Raw genomic sequence first — 16193 nt, forward strand, 5'->3', positions numbered from 1 at the left:
AGTTGATTAACTGGTTGGGGAAGAGAGCACAGAGAAGTTACAGATAAGCACAGAGGAATGGGAATGACTCGGGAGCACTGTGATGGATGTAACCTGATAAACCTAAGCTCCATGTGGAAAGGGAGAAAGGACAAACCAATGTTATCCTACACAGAAGAACACGAAAAATGGCCCTGGGACACTGCCAGAGTTTTCTGGGTTGTGCTTTGCTCTGGAATGTCAAATGCAAGGTGGTTCTCTGAGGCGCTGGCTAACAACCTGGCATACCTGGCCCACTGTGCTACGGAGCTTCTCTTCAGAAAAAGCTATTTGGAGGGACTGTGAGGGCTGGCTTCCCCCAGTCTCCACTTTCCCCTACGCTGGCTTGCTGCCTCTGGAAAAAGGGCACCCTGCTGCATGTCTCCTCCACACAGACGCAGCATTTTTCCCAGAAACACTTTCCCTTTTGTAACAGAGAAAAAATGTTGCCCTCAGTAAAATTTTTCCACCCCATTTTGAACACAGTTCGTCAGAGCTATGCATTAACTAGAAAGTCAAAGAGTGTCTGATCTCTTCTCTGGAAAATATTTCAAGCCTATAAACACTGTTAAGTGATTTATATTTGACACAGAAAATCCCAACAGAGAACCAATTCTTCTTGAGACACAAAAAGCGTTCAAAAGTTCCACTCATGAGAACATTTTAACCCTCTCATTAACAATGGTATTTTTGTTAGCAAGAGCCAAGGTAAAACTTTGTTATTTGACTCCAAGAAATCATAGCCTTGCAGTGTGTACACGTAATGACATCTCAAGGCTCCCTGTGTATGACAGGTGGGACAACCAGCAGAGAAAGCAGAGCTGGCCACACATCCACCGGCAGCTTGCCATAACTGAAACCTCAGTGGGTCCCAGACTTCTGAAGGATGTGGGCTTCGGAGGCTCTCAGTGGGCTCCATGTCCCATACTGCCATGTTACCCTACAGGAGTTAGGTGAGCCCTCCAAGATTCTATTCCTGTATTTGCTAAATGCAGAGGACATCTCCCCCTTACAGCCCTGTGACAGTCAAAGGGACTTCAGGTCTGGCTCACAGATGAGCTCAGGAAGAGGTAAAAGCATTCCTGTTACTAAACTTTAAAAAGTCACCCAAAGTTGGACTTTCTACTTTGTTGGAAGTAGACAGTTAAAGCACTAGAGAGAGACCAGGATCTCTCCCTGAAAAACAAGTCAACCCTGGAGAATTTCCTGAACAGCCCCTTGAAATAATGGGTACAATGTAGCAAATAAGTAAAAACTACTCTTGATTAATTTTCTCCTTTAACCTGTCCAAGAAGTCCTCATAAACTATCAGAAATAATAACTACAACTATTATCTATGCCACGAGCATGTCAGTATCATTTTAATTATCTCCACCCTACAAAATTGTACAGTAATTTTTTTCTATTTTCTATTTATATTTCTATGGAGTAGAAAATTGCCACCTCAAGGGGTCAAACCCCAAAATTGTGGAGCAATAGCACAGTGGAGAGGGCCCTTGCCTTGCACAGAGCCAAACCTGGTTCGACCCCTGACACCCCAAATGGTCTCCCAAGCTCACCAGCAGTGATCTCTGAGAACACAGCTGAGGGTAAGCCCTGAGCACTGTAGGGTGCAGTCCAAAACAAACCAAACAAAAAAAAAATGCAAAAGGTCAAACAAGCTGCCCTACAACCAGCACCAGCGCTAGAAAGTGTTAGAACAAGTTTCTAAGCCTCAATCTGATTCCAAAACACATGCTCTTCCCACATACAATACTGTTCCCATAAAATCAGGAAGAAAAACAATGGCACTCAGAGGCTAAATCTCTATGTGGAAAGCTGAGTCAGCACGACCTGCCTTTGACTTGGTAATGAAAGTCGAAACTCGCATCCTTTCTATTGCTTCTATAGGCCCAAAGTCTCGTTCCCCCCCCCACAAACCCCTTTTATTTTTTTAATTTTTTTTTTATTAGTGAGACACCATGAGGTACAGTTGTAGACTTACAAATGTTTGTGCTTGGATTCCAATTATACAATGATCAAATACCCATCCCTCCACCAGTGCCCATTTCCCACCACCACGGATCCCAGTATCCCTCCCACCCCCCATCTCCCCCATCCCACCCTGCCTCTGTGGCAGGGCATTCCCTTTTGTTCTCTCTCTCTTATTGGGTGTTGTGGTTCGCAAAAGAGGCAATGGGTGACAATTAGGCCACAAACCCCTTTTAAAACAGCAGTATTTCTTCCTTCCCAGAGTCTCTCACCATATAAGAAAGTCTAGAGGTTACGGGAAGGCTGGTGTTAAGCCTCTGGTTTAATTCTGAACTATCTTTTTATTAGGCAGCAGAGACATCTTTTGGCCAATACACGGAACTGCAGTGAGACTCCACACCCGACCTCTGCCATCAATGGCCCAGCCACAGTTTCTGAAGCCCCACTTGCTGGTGTACCTACCAGGTGAGGTTCTCTCCAGCTGACATCAATGGCCCACTCCAAATAGAAGGCAGATTCCCCCACCCACTTCCCAGTTCGGTCCCATCAGCCTCCACCACCCACTCCCCCTGTATTAATGGGCCCAGTCCGAAGCTTCTGAAGCCACTATCTACTCAGCAAATCACACTGCTCAGTTAGACTCCCTGTCACTGGACAAAGATGGGCAGAGGAGGAGAAAAGCAATCCCAGCCTATAATGCCTCAGAGTTCCCCTGGGATCTATCTGCGAAGGCTCACCCTCGGCACAGCAGAACACTGATGGGGAAGACTTGTCGAAGTATACCAAGTTCATTGAGTGAAAAAGAAACATGAAGGCACAACCAGTACTAACTAGCTTTGCAACTCCTCAGAAAATGATTTTAGTTACATGGTGAGGATGTCTAATGATCTCAAAGAAAAGATGGCACAGGTAGTCAGCAAAGCACAATAAACTATGAGAATGGGTCAATCTGTACCTGTGCGGCGAGTGCATCAGCAGCCTGATGGTGCCTTCAAACTTCTGGATACCCCAAAATTGTTGCTGTGCCTTTGGCCAGACCCCAACAACTTGGGGCCAAGTTTACCAAAAAAAGTAAACGGCCAAAAGTTAGGTATGTGGGAGATACACCCACAAACCACCTCCGGCTCGGCTACATAATTGGAGACAAGGCCTCTCCGGTTCCTGATCAAACTGCTTAACGGCCATGATCCCAGAGACTCAGAAACAAATCTCGGAACCCAGCGTCTTTTGGCAGAAATGCGTCTGGGCCTCTCGGTAGGTTACCGGTGCCAGGCCACCCCAGGGGGGAAAGAGTGCTGTCCCTCCACCTGCTCCTCCTAGCAGCTCGGTGGCCACCATCCTCCAGAGGCCACTGGACAGTAAGGTTTGGGCCCGCAGTGATGAGACACGCAGGGCCTCACAGGACGGGGGTGAAGCTGGCCCTTTCCTCCCTACCCCAATGAAATTTCGAGTCACCACCCACGAACTGCCTCTCTGGCTCTTGATCAAGCTGCTTAACGGCCATGATCCCAGAGATTCAGAAACAAATCTTGGAACCCAACGGCTTTTGGCAGAAATGCGTTCAGTCCCTGCAGTAGGTTACTGGCACCGGGCCACCCCAAGTAGGAAGGTTTCATGCCTTGTAAAACCTGGTGGCTCAGTGGCTGCCATCCTCCAGATGCCATTGGAGAGTCAGGTTTGGGCCCACAGTGACGAGACACGCGGGGCCTCACAAGATGCGGGTGGAACCAGCCCTTTCCTCCCCGCCCCAAAAAGACCCCGAGTCGCCACCCACAAATGACCACTCTGGCTCCTGATCAAGCTGCTTAACGGCCAAGATCCAAGAGACTCAGAAACAAATCTTGGAACCCAGCAGCTTTTGGCAGCTTTTGGCAGAAATCCCTCTAGATTTAATTGTTAAAATTTCAAAATCCCAAAATCACACAGCCACTACTGCAGCCACGCGACATCATATGTTATTCATAATCAGCAATAGAAAACAAATTGTCTGCAGTTGCCTTTTCGGCAGATTTGAGTGTTGGGATAAAATCCCAAATAGTAATGGTGGGTCTGGTGTCAAAATATTGAATATAATCAAAGCAGAGAGAGAGTAATTTGGAAATCATCTGCCCCACAGTAGGGGGAGGGTATGGGATGGGGGGTATACTGGGGTTTTTGGTGGTGGAAAATGGGCACTGGTGAAGGGACGGGTGTTTCATCATTGTATGACCGAGACTTAAACTTGAAAGCTTTGCAACTGCTCTAATGGTGAGTCAATAAATAAATTTATAAAAAGGAAAAAAAAAAGTAAGGTAGAGTTCATGCCCAATTCAATCAGCCTAATCAATGGCTGAATAAATAGCAATACTCCTACATTAATGAAAAAATAAAAAGAAACTATGAGAGCCAAAATGAGAAAATTATAAGCAAAAAAATGACAGAAAAAAAAGAATATGGCAGGTAATAAAAAAGTCCTCAACAGAAGCTCTGAGCAGAATAATTCAAAAATGAACATTACACTAAAGAATTATGGGATGAGCACAAGAGGAACAAAATAGGAATCCTTGGAGTTCCTGAAGACAAGAAAGGCAAATGTGATGAAGAACCAATCATTAAAGAAATCACAGTTAAGAATTTCCAGAGTTGAGAACTGCAGGCACCAAGATCCAAGAGACCCAAAGGGCAAAAACAGACTCAATGAGGAAAACTCCAAGACACACTATGCTCAGAATGACAAAAACCTTTAAAGACAGCACAGAATATAGAAAAAAGAAAAATCAAAAAAGGAACTTATAAAGTGAAGTTCATAAGAGTCACAGCAGATCTATCAAATGACTCTAAGAGAGAGAAAAGAGAAGAGAAAGGCAGGATATAGTACCAAAATCTAATGAAATGAGGGGCTAGATTGACAGTACAGTGGGGAGGGCATTTGCCTTGCATGCAGTGGACCTGGGTTTGGTCCCTGACATCCCATAACTTCCCCCGAGCACTACCAGAAATTAATTCCTGATTGCAGAGCCAAGAGTAACTCCTGTGCATTTGCAGGGTGTGGCCCAAAAACAAACAAACAAAAATACCCTCAATGAAATGAGTCCCTCACTACTCTATCCAGTCAGATTATCATTCAGAATTCACGGAATGATACAGTGCTGCACGGAGAGGCAACAGCTTAGGGGATTCAGAGCCTTGAAACCTGTTTTATAAGAAGCCTTAAAGGAGTTTATCTTTTAAGGACAGGACAGACTTCCCAGCACGTAGCAACGAGTACAGCACTCACTCACAGAGCTTGAACTGGAGCAATAGCACAGCAGTAGGGTGTTTGCCTTGCGCACAGCCAGCCCGGCCGAGCTGGGTTTGATTTCTCCACCCCTCTCGAAGAGCCCAGCAAGCTACCGAGAGTATCTCACCCACGCAGCAAAGCCTGGCAAGCTCCCCGTGACGTATTCAATATGCCAAACCCAGTAACAACAAGTCTCACAATGGAGACGTTAGTAGGCCCACTCGAGCAAATCGATGAACATCAGGAGGACAGTGTTTGACAGTGTTTGACATAGAGCTTATGTCGCCCTCTACTAGATTAAGAAAGGTGTGTTTACCCCAAACTGGCTAGAGGATTTGACACATTTTCAATGACAAATTAACAACTCATTTATACTGAATACTGAATATTCTATGTCTGATCAGTTTGGGTTTTTTTACATCCATAGATTTTTTTTTTTTTTGCTTTTGGGGTCACACCCAGCGATGTTCAGGGGTTACTCCTGGCTCTGCATTCAGGAATCTCTCCTGGCAGTGCTCAGGGGACCATATGGGATGCCGGGGATCAAACCCAGATTGGCAGCATGCAAGGCAAACGCCCTCCCCGCTGTGCTATCGCTCCAGTCCCAATCCACAGATTTTTACTATAATCTTTCACTTAATGCAGACACTTAAGCAGTATCTATAATATGCCCTTTCAGTCCAGCCGAGCCGAGTTCGATTCCTCTGCCCCCTCTCAGAGAGCCCAGCAAGCTACCGAGAGTATCTCACCCACACGGCAAAGCCTGGCAAGCTACCCATGACATATTCAATATACCAAACACAGTAACAACAAGTTTCAAAATGGAGACATTACTGGGCCCGCTCGAGCAAAATCGATGAACAACGGGAGGACAGTATAAAATACACTTTGTATTTTTATAGGCCTATTCAGATTTCCTCTTTAAAATTTTTAAATTTTCCTCACTCTCACTAAATTTTACTTTTGTAGCAATTACCTATTTCAGTAAACTCTAAACTCTACTGGCACAGAATTATCCATTTTAATTCTTTAAATTTATGTACCTCTAAAAACTATTTCAGTTTTTAAAAATTTACTGGATCAACATTTACTTAATCAAAATTAAGCAAAATTTTATTTTACTTAAAATAAAGTAAAAATAAAGAATAAAATAAATGAGGGTCAGAGTGATAGTACAAAGGATAAGGCCTTGCACTCAGCCAACCCAGTTTGATTCCCAGCATCCCATATGGTCCCCTGAGTATCACCAGGAGTAATTCCTGAGTGCTGAGTCAGGAGTAAGCCCTGAGCATTATCAGGTGCAATAAATAAATAAATAAATAGGATAAATTTTTAATTCAATTAAAAAAGAATAAAATGGATGAAACTGCAGAATTTCAGGCTTACGGAGTTCATTTACAATTCACAGCACTTATAAGTCACTGTCTATCTTTTCAGTGATTTCTCAATCCTCTGAGGTTCTAAAGTCAACAAAGATCACACAGGGAAATGTCTCAACAAAAAGACAGAATCCAAGCATGAACTATCAGGCCCATAAGAGCCAGGAGAACTCTTTCTGGGAATAGCACCCAATTCCTCAGAACCACCTAGAAGGCTCCCCCAAAAAAGGAGGGAGAATCTACTACCTGAAATGCAGCTCAATCTGAATGGATCCCTGGGAGGAAGTGCTGTTCTTGGAGGGCTGAAAGATGCAGGTGAACACATTTGTCATGCCAGGGCTGGTCTTCTGCCCAACATAGCGGGTATCAAAAGCCATCATGGAATGGGAAACCAAGTTAATGGACTTGGTTTGATTGGAGAAGCTCTCATAAAGCAGTTTACATTTTTTGAAGTCAAATCTGAAAGACAGAAAAGAGAAAAGATGCTAAACTCTTCCACTCTACAAAAACAATGCTAGCACAACATCATAAACATGCCTGAGTTCTGGAAGAAAAGCTTTAATTCTGAGACCTTTCATTGATTTTGTAACAGACTCCTCAAAATGGATTTAGAATCATTGTACAGACTATCTTATCTTTCCATTTTCCATTTCCAAAGAGACAATGTTGTCTCAGTACTTTCTTTTGTTTTTATTTCTGCTTTAAGGCTACACCAGGCTGTGCTCAAGCCTTATTCCTGGCTCTGTACTCAAAGATCACTTCTGGCAGTGCTCAGGGAGCCCTATGGGGTGCTGTGAATCAAAACCAGGTCAGTCACATGCAAAGCATGTTCAATTCCCAGCATCCCACATCTCCAGGAGTGATTCCTGAGTGCAGAGCAAGGAATAAGCCCTGAATATAGCCCAGTGTGGCCCCAAAAGCAATTATTATTATTATTATTAATTATTATTATTATTAATAATAAATAGAAATTATGAAGCTAATCCACCAAAGGAAATGCATTTATAACCATATTCTTAGACAATATGAGTAGTGAGTTGCCTTGAACACAGCCTACCCCGCTCTATATCAGCCCTCTGCCCCCACAGTGCCCCTCCATCTGATGCTCCAGCAATATATATGGTCCCTTAAGCACCTCCAGTGGTCACTCCTGAACACACAGTCAACAACAGCCCTAAGCACTGCTGTGTATGAAGCAAAAATGAAAAATTAAAAAAATAAATGAGAAGTGCCTTCTTTTTCTTTTTTTTTTCCTTTGGTTTTTGGGCCACACCCGACCATTTCTTGTGGTGCTCAGGGGGTCACCCAGTACTAGGGCCAGGCCTCCAACAAATAAAACACGTACCCTGCCCACTGAGCTATCAATCTGATCCCCCAACCCCCCAATCCACTTTTTTATAACGAAGTTCTTTTTCAGAACAGAGAAACTGCAATAAGCAACCCATAACTATTCACTGCAAGTACAACATTGCATAGATAATTACTCCATGTTGGATAAAACTATAGGTAGCATAGGTCATCAGGAAAACTGCAGGCTCAGAAGACAGCCTGGGACACACCATTCTACTACACTGAATTTTCCTCAGCTGAGTGACAGACCAGGAGAGATTTTTTTTTAAAAAGATAGAGTCAAAAAGAGTGCTTCAGTGGGAAATTACTAGCCTTTAATTCCTGCTTCCATCCTCCCAGTCACCGGATCTCAGGCTAGTCAAAAACTATCTGCTGGGGAGGTAGATCAATGCCCAGGGAGCATGCTTGGCAAGCAGGAGGCCTGGGTTTGATCCCAAGCACTGCACAGCCCCCTAAGCATTGCCAAGTTCGAGCCCTGAGCACTGGCAGGCACAATCAAAAAAAAAAAAAAATTAAATACACAGAAATAGAAGTAATGTCTGTTCAACCACATGATTTTAATTTTGAATTTGTGAGATGGGGAGTGGGGTCGGTCGGTACAACCCCAGCTTTACTCTGTGCTTACTCCTTGCTGTGTTCAGGGATCACTCCTGGAGTGCTGAGATAATTATATGTAGTGCCAGGGATTGTAATGGGGTCAGTTACAAGCAAGGCAAATACCTTATCCCCTATACTATCTCTCAGATCCCTTACATTGTTTTCAGAAGATGAAAATGAAAAGTTACTGTGGAAATACAATGTACTCTAGAAAGTTCTATGCCAAACATCAAAACTTAAAGGTCCCACAGAAATGAGGTTCTATGAATAAATAAAACATTAAATAAGTACACGCTTTGTCTAAATCCCTATCAATGGCTACTCAGCTTCCAGAGGATCCCAAGTGAGAACAATGGCCCAATGTTGCTAAAGCTTCCATTCAGAAGCTAAAATCCAACCACCTGATGTGAATTTCCTTGTCTCCAGATATTGGCCAGTGGCGAGTGCCGCTCCCCAACAGGTCTGCATCTCCTCCTATGCAGACACACAGTAAGACTAAATTTCCTCGTGTGGGACCAAGGGCATTACCTAACATGCCAATCCACTCCAGTCTCTGTCTCTCTCACCAACACTTCAAGGTGCTGACTGCTCTGTTTGCCAAAGCAACAACTATAAGCAGAGCAGCCAAGATTCACAATGCGCACTCTGACCAACTGGAAAACATCTTCACCGTTGGGAGTCGTTGTGTCTTGCATGCCTTCTACTTCCCGCTGAACCTAAGCTACTCTGACTGAGGATACTGCAACACATCTCAACTTTTCAAAAGCACTGTGACCACTTTAAGCAGGGAGCTGCCACTCTGCAGCCTGTGTTCTACACCAAAAACAAACAAATAAATAAATCGATGGAGTCTTTATTCTACTATCACTAATGGTTATTTGTTACACTGCTGCTGCCAGTGCTCAAGCTCAAGCCTTACCTGGCGAGAGACCCGGCACCTTCTTTTCCTTTTGGATCTTTCAGCTCCAGGCTTACGTTCACCATGTCAATGAGGAAGCACATGCACGTGTACACTTCTCCGCTCAGGACAGTCTGCAAAGGGAAATGCTCATCAGCCCACACCCGAGGAAGCCAACCTGAAAATAAGGCGCGGATGGTGAGAAACCAGGTTTCTCTGCTGCCTTCTGCTCACTCCCCAAGTGAATCTGAGGAATACACACACTGGGTGAAGAGCAACTGAGATGAGGACCGTTTCAGAGGAACATAAAGTCTCACTTACATGAATCCTTGGATCTTGTAGATCATAAGGCCGCATAAATTCCTCTATGGGCTCTCCAAGGTTGTTCTCTAGTAAACCACGGATCAGCTTATATTTGGACAAATCCAGGGAGCAGTGGACAGAGGAGAGATTGCCATGGATAGATATGTCTGGCACAGCATGGCTTATTTCTCTACAAAAAAAAGAAAAAAAGTCACTTTTACAAATTCCCAACTTCCCTGACATAGTTCATCCCAAAATCTAAGAATTAAAATGTACCCACCCACTTTATCAACCAGTTAATTTCTAACTTCCAATGAAGAAATTTCAGGCAGCTCCAAATGAAGCAAATTAGCATGATTGAATGGCCGACTCAGGTCTGAGCCCCGGCATCCCATATGGCCTCCTAAATGCAGAGCCAGGAGTAATTCCTGAGCATCACTGGGTGTAACCCAAATACAAAAACAAAATAGAGCCCACAAGGAGTCAGAGAGATGGTACAGCAGGTAGGGTGCTTGCCTTATACACAGTTGACCTGGGTTCAATCCCTGGCGCTGCATATGATCCCCAGAGCACTGCCAGGAGCAATCCCTGAGCACAGAGCCAGGAATGAGCCCTGAGCACAGCCAAGTATAGTCCAAAAACTTTTTTGTAATTAAATTATTTTTGGCAGGGTGACATCCAACAATGCTCAGGGCTTACTCCTAGCTCTGTGCTCAGAAATTTCTCTTGGTGGAGCTCAAGGGACCCTATGGGATAAGAGCAATCAAACCTGACCTGAGTTGGCCATGTGCAAGGCAAGTGCCTTACCCAATGCACTATTGCTCCAGCCCCTAAAAATTAAATTAAAAAAATAAAAATAGTTAACTAAGTAATTAATTAATCAGGACTCAAATAGCTTAAATGCCATAGTTGGAAAAGCAGTAAATAGGGCATATTCTTTTCATATCCCTATGTTACATTTCTGATTTAATGATAATTAAAGAAATATACCACTGTTCTATACTGAGACCAGAGGGATACTGAGATAAAATCCAAATCAGTTATTTGTCTCAGCTAAGTTGAAGATGCCCAGGGTCAGGCTCAGAGAAGTGACCCACCTCATCCCCACACTGCAGAGCTTTATTTCGACCTTGCCAGGAATGAAATAAGCTTTACTGACGTGCAGACACTACACTCTGAGCACACAAAGCAGAGGAATTATATCTGAAGTGGAAGAAGAAGAAAGCTGAACAGCCCAAGCACATGATTTGTACACAAGAGGACCAAGTTCAATCCTTGCAATCCCCAGGTACCCTGAGTACCACCAGGAATGACCCCCAATCATCTAGCCAGAAGTAACACCAAGCACTCACTGACAAGCGCGGCCCCAAAACCCCAGTAAGTAAATCAAAACTCTGTTCAGAGGCAAAAAAAAAAAAAAAAACCACATACAGTCAAGTTTTGAAAGATCTGTGCTACAGTCAACAAAGGCAGCTGGATACCTAAACTGTAAGGATAATGACTTTTAATTTTTAAAACTCTCTTTAAACCCTTTTGAAAAATTAAAAAAAAAAAAAAACGGCTGAAAAGGATCACCAGGTTCCTCCTTCAGCAATGGGAGAAGCTGACAGGGAACTTCTGTGACACCTTCTATCTAGTTAACAGTATCATCATCTGCACAGCAGCACTTTTGCAAGTGGGCAATGTTTACATCAGCAGAGCAGCAAAGCTCTTTTCCTTTTCCTTTACTTTTTTTTTTTTTGGTGGTGGAGCGCACTGCTTAAAAAGAAAAGAAAGTGTTCAATTTCTAACTAATGAAGTAATGAAGTTCCTCTTAAGACTCTAAACCAGTAAAACCAAATATAGCCCATGCCAACCATAACTGAATGCCAGCCAGAGAGCATCTGAATACAAGTAAGGATGGAACACAAAAACCCAGTAAGAGCAGTGAGACTGTCATTAATAATCCAAAGAGAAATAAAAAAGTAACATTAAGTGACTTGCCCAAGAACAGTAAAGGAGGCTGAAATTACAGGCTACACTAGCAATGAGACTATTTTTCCAACTGCTATAAATAAAAACCTCCTTCATCGCTTCCCCGCACTGCCTCATCCTACGCTGGAGATGAGACCAAATGTTGCTGCCTTTTCCCAAGGTAATGCCCTCACTGAAAGGCAGCCCATGAGCCCACATGGGGAAAGGTAAGTCCTAGCAACACCAGAGGACACCTTCAAGCGCACCAAAGCTCAGTCCTGAGGGTCAGGCTTCAGAGTTGGAGGTGGGGCTGGAGTCTGGATTTGGGGTACACTGCTGGGAATGTAAACTTACTAGGAACTTTGAAGCCAGGTGTGAAATGAATGACAACTGAACCAAGACTCTAAACCAATGTTCCTCAACCTTCTTCCAACCTTAGCCATTGCTCTTTATGGAATTCTTCCATATTGATTGGGATAAAATGGTCAGAACTGCCTTGAAATAATTTTTCTATTACATGAAGATACAGTGGGGGCAGAGAAGACAGTACAGTGGAAAGGGCGCTTGCTTTGCTCACAGCCATCCTGGGTCCCATCTCTGACACCCCATATGGTCCCCTGAGTACCACCAGTAGTGATCACTGATCACAGAGCCAGGAGTAACCCCTGAGCACTCTTGGATGTGGCCCAAAAGCAAATAAATAAATAATTAGATGTATCTTTGGGGAAAAGACCAAGATCAAACCAAATAACTACTATAGTCAGAACGTGTAATCCCTATGGTAACTCTTACAATAAACCTTCCCAACCATCTCTAGCTTTCTAAGGTTACCCAAGTACATGCTAAATTCATGTCTCTTTCTATGCTTTCATGACATCTCTTTCAATCCTGAACAACAGTTGAAAACACTGAACCAACCACTTAGAATCAACTACTTACCTGCCCATAACTCAACAAAGTGGAAGCTTCATGAAAGTGCAATCTTTGCATTCATCGGGGTTGCCTCCTATCGGAGTAGGGACTTGAGGGGTACATGAATGAATGTATCCCTATCAGACTATTCATAGGAATAGCCTATTCCTCTGCCCTTCCAGACCTCCTCAATAGCACCCATTTCCAAGTTTGAGAGATTTCTGCTTCTAACAGGCACTTCCGGAGATATGAAACACTCACTTGTCCAAATTCCTTTCCACCTGCAATTTCAGCCTACAGGGCTCAGTTAAGAGGCTTCCTCCTGTCTGTCGCACAAAATAAGAGGGGAAGATCAGATCTCCAGTGTTGTCCTCTGAGGCTTTAGAATACTCCCGTGGATGTCTCTCTGCAGCAAAGATGTCCATGTCTTGGAGATCCACGACAATGCAATCCAACAGGCAGACATGGTCTTCTACGTGGTTCCGAGGAGAGAGAGAGAATGAAGATGATGAGACCCTAAACCAAACTAAGACAGCAAAGAAAATCTTTGGGAAATCTTTAGATTTGCCACCGCGAGAAAATGGGTTGTCCAGGAGTCTCCACTCTGACACCAAAATCTCCTCCTTACACAGGTAGAGCATATTACCCAAAGGCTTTTAAAATTTTCCAGAGACCAGGAAGTATCCCAAAGGGTCAGCGTGCATGCCTTGCATACACCACACCCAGGACCACATGCCTGTTCCCGTCCCTGCAGCACTGCCTGGTGCACCCATGAAGGCCTGGCTTGAGCACCACCACATTACCACGCCCAAGCGCCAAACCAGCACGCCCCACACTGCTGCCTGTATCCCTGGGAATGGCCACTGAGCTCCCCAGCACTGCTGGGGAGACCTCTGGAGTGAAAGCACAGCGGGTAGGGCTTTTGCCTTGCACGCGGCCAACCCAGGTTCAATGCCCAGCATCCCATATGGTCCCCTGAGCACCACCAGGACTAATTCCTGAGTGTGAAGACAGGAATGGCCCCTGTGCATCACCGGGTGTGACCCAAAAAAAGTTTTATAGCATCAAATTTCTTTTTTTGAACAAATATCACATGTGAACATTTCTATTACCCCCTTCAATTTTGCATCAATCGCCATAAACCCTCTTCCAATACACTTAATTTAACTCCACTGAGGTTCCTGAAAACCACTCAAAGATCAAAAGATCAAAGGCCCTCCCGTTGATGGTCGATTTGCTCGAGCGGGCCCAGTAACGTCTCCATTGGAGACTTTGTTGTTACTGTGTCTGGCATATCGAATACTCTCGGTAGCTTGCCGGGCTCTCTGCCCACAAAATGGGCAGAGAAAGGACAGAGGTTAAGGTGCTTGTCATGCTGGCCACCATGCCACCAACCCCATGCTGATCCCTGGCAAGCACCAATGGAGTGGCCCCTGAGCACATAGCTGGAGAGCAGTCAGACACTGCCAAGTGTGACCAAGGCCAAAATAAATAAATTCTTGAGAAATCCTTAAGAACCATTTGAAAGGAAATTCACTGGTGAGGTCAAATTCTCTTCCTCTGCACATTTTAATGATTATGTTTAATCCACTCACTCCTCAAGCCCGCGTTGGCGCTTGTCTCTATTCTCTTTGCTTGCTGGCTCTTTCAAGCTCACGTTTCCTCTGGAACATGTATTTCTTCCCTTCTCTCCCCTCACATCTCAGTAAGTTTCATTCAATAAACCATCTTGTGTCACAAAAGAAAAAAAAAACTCACCAACCCCTAAAAGATCCCAGGGAATCTCTCTCTTTCCAACTCATCTCTAGCCATTCTCTCCATGCTTATACAGTCACAGCCTTGCTGGCCTTTATTAAGGCAAAGGCCAAGCTTTCTGCTGGAGCACCAACCTGACCAACCCCGTCTCCAGCTCAGCTGGCTTTGCTCTGTTTTTCCATCCACTACTATTCCCTCTATGCTATCACACTAAGACACTCTTAATCAGTCAATGTGCAGGCAGATGTTTACTTAATGTTTTTCCCATACCATTAATACATGGTGCTAGGAACTATATCTAACAGCATATTAATATAAAACAAAATATATATTAAAAACATATAATAACACATTAACAATATCTTAATAATAACACACTAACAATAGCAAATTAACAAGTGCATTAAAGAGACACTTGATTTATTTTTGGGGGGGTCTGATTGATAAAAATGTGTCATAGATCAAAGCAGATCACAGCTCTAACAGATGAGGGCAAGGAAGGGGACAAAGGCTCAGAAATTCATATGAGGGGCCAGAGTGATAATACAGTGGGTGGGGCATTTGCCTTACATGCAGCTGACCTGGGTTGGATCCCCAGCTTCCCATATGGTCCCCTGAGCACTGCCAAGATTAATTCCTGATTGCAAAGCCAGGAGCAAAACCAGGTGTGACCCAAAAACAAAACAAAACAAAACAAACAAAAAATTTGTATGATACAAGGGTGAGAGACAGTACAGTGGATAAGGCATTTGCCTTGCAAGCAGCTGATCCAGGTTCTATCCTCAGCACCCCATATGGTTCCCCAAGTCAACCAGGAATGATTCCTGAGGGCAGAGCCAGCAGTATCCCCTGAGCACCACCAGGTGTGGCCCAAAATGGGGGTGGAGGGGAGGGAAAGGGGTGGGGAATTCATATGCTACTACTACAGAATCCTAGAGATACACATCAGTAATCCAATCTTAACAAGAGAGCAAAATTAAATCAAAAAAGATGAAACTAAGGAACACCCCCATTCACTTCTAACAAGCCTCCAATGGCATGTAAGATGGGCCTGGTTCTACTCATCACTGTGAATAACGAGACAAGGGAAACAGTGGCTGTGTGCCCTGCATCACAGTTTCTAACACTTTCTAAGAGCTCCTAACATGTGCCGTACCCCGCCCCAAGTGCGTGCACACAGACTGGTAGGCAGTGCGGTATGGATGAAGAAGCCAGATTCAGGAGCCAGTCTCTACCATGCCCTTTCTACCAACCCTTGGCAAGTTAAACCACTTCATCTAAGTCCATGACTCCTCTCTGTAACACAGGGATCCAGACAAATGCAGGTGTTAGGAAGGTGAAAGGTGTAATTTCTATTTTAAAAAATGCACCACAATGCCTAGCAAATAGGAAATGTTAAACAACCACTGTCTGGTGAGACAATCTCATTTAATAGTCAGCATAAACGACAGGCCACTTTCTCGTGGCCCACTGTAGGATGTTCGAGAGTCCTGGGGCTGGTTACTGACACCCTTGCTTGGTCCATGGCCCACATCTCACCCAGCACAATCACGCCAGACTGTGTGTGGAGCTGCTTGTGCTCTGCTCCCCGCTAGATCCTTGGAGCAGAACCTCGCTGGCCCATCCATCACCCATCGATTCAAATTCCAAGACTGAAAAGACAAAACTGGGCTCATATAGAAAGACAAGCATTTGGGAGTGAGGAGAGGCTTTCCAAGCAGTGCTTTGGGGATCCAGGGGTTCTGCAAAATGTTCCGCCAACTGGGCCAGTGAGTCAGTGCTGGGGCATGAAGATGAG

General features: G+C 44.3%; 1 protein-coding gene across 4 annotated transcripts in view; it reads right to left on the reverse strand.

The window, feature by feature from the left end:
* VPS13D (vacuolar protein sorting 13 homolog D) overlaps positions 1 to 16193 on the reverse strand; it is a 263887-nt gene that overhangs the window by 174775 nt on the left and 72919 nt on the right. For all 4 annotated transcript variants that reach the window (XM_056111005.1, XM_056111004.1, XM_056111003.1 and 1 more), the window contains exons 27-30: positions 12902 to 13112; positions 9794 to 9965; positions 9494 to 9606; positions 6874 to 7086 (exon numbers count right to left, since the gene is read on the reverse strand). In XM_056111005.1, the coding sequence (XP_055966980.1) occupies positions 6874 to 7086; positions 9494 to 9606; positions 9794 to 9965; positions 12902 to 13112 (709 nt within the window). The remainder of the gene's footprint in view (positions 1 to 6873; positions 7087 to 9493; positions 9607 to 9793; positions 9966 to 12901; positions 13113 to 16193) is intronic.

Source organism: Sorex fumeus, unplaced genomic scaffold, assembly GCF_029834395.1.
Source record: "Sorex fumeus unplaced genomic scaffold, SorFum_2.1 ptg000011l, whole genome shotgun sequence".
Taxonomy (NCBI): domain Eukaryota; kingdom Metazoa; phylum Chordata; class Mammalia; order Eulipotyphla; family Soricidae; genus Sorex; species Sorex fumeus.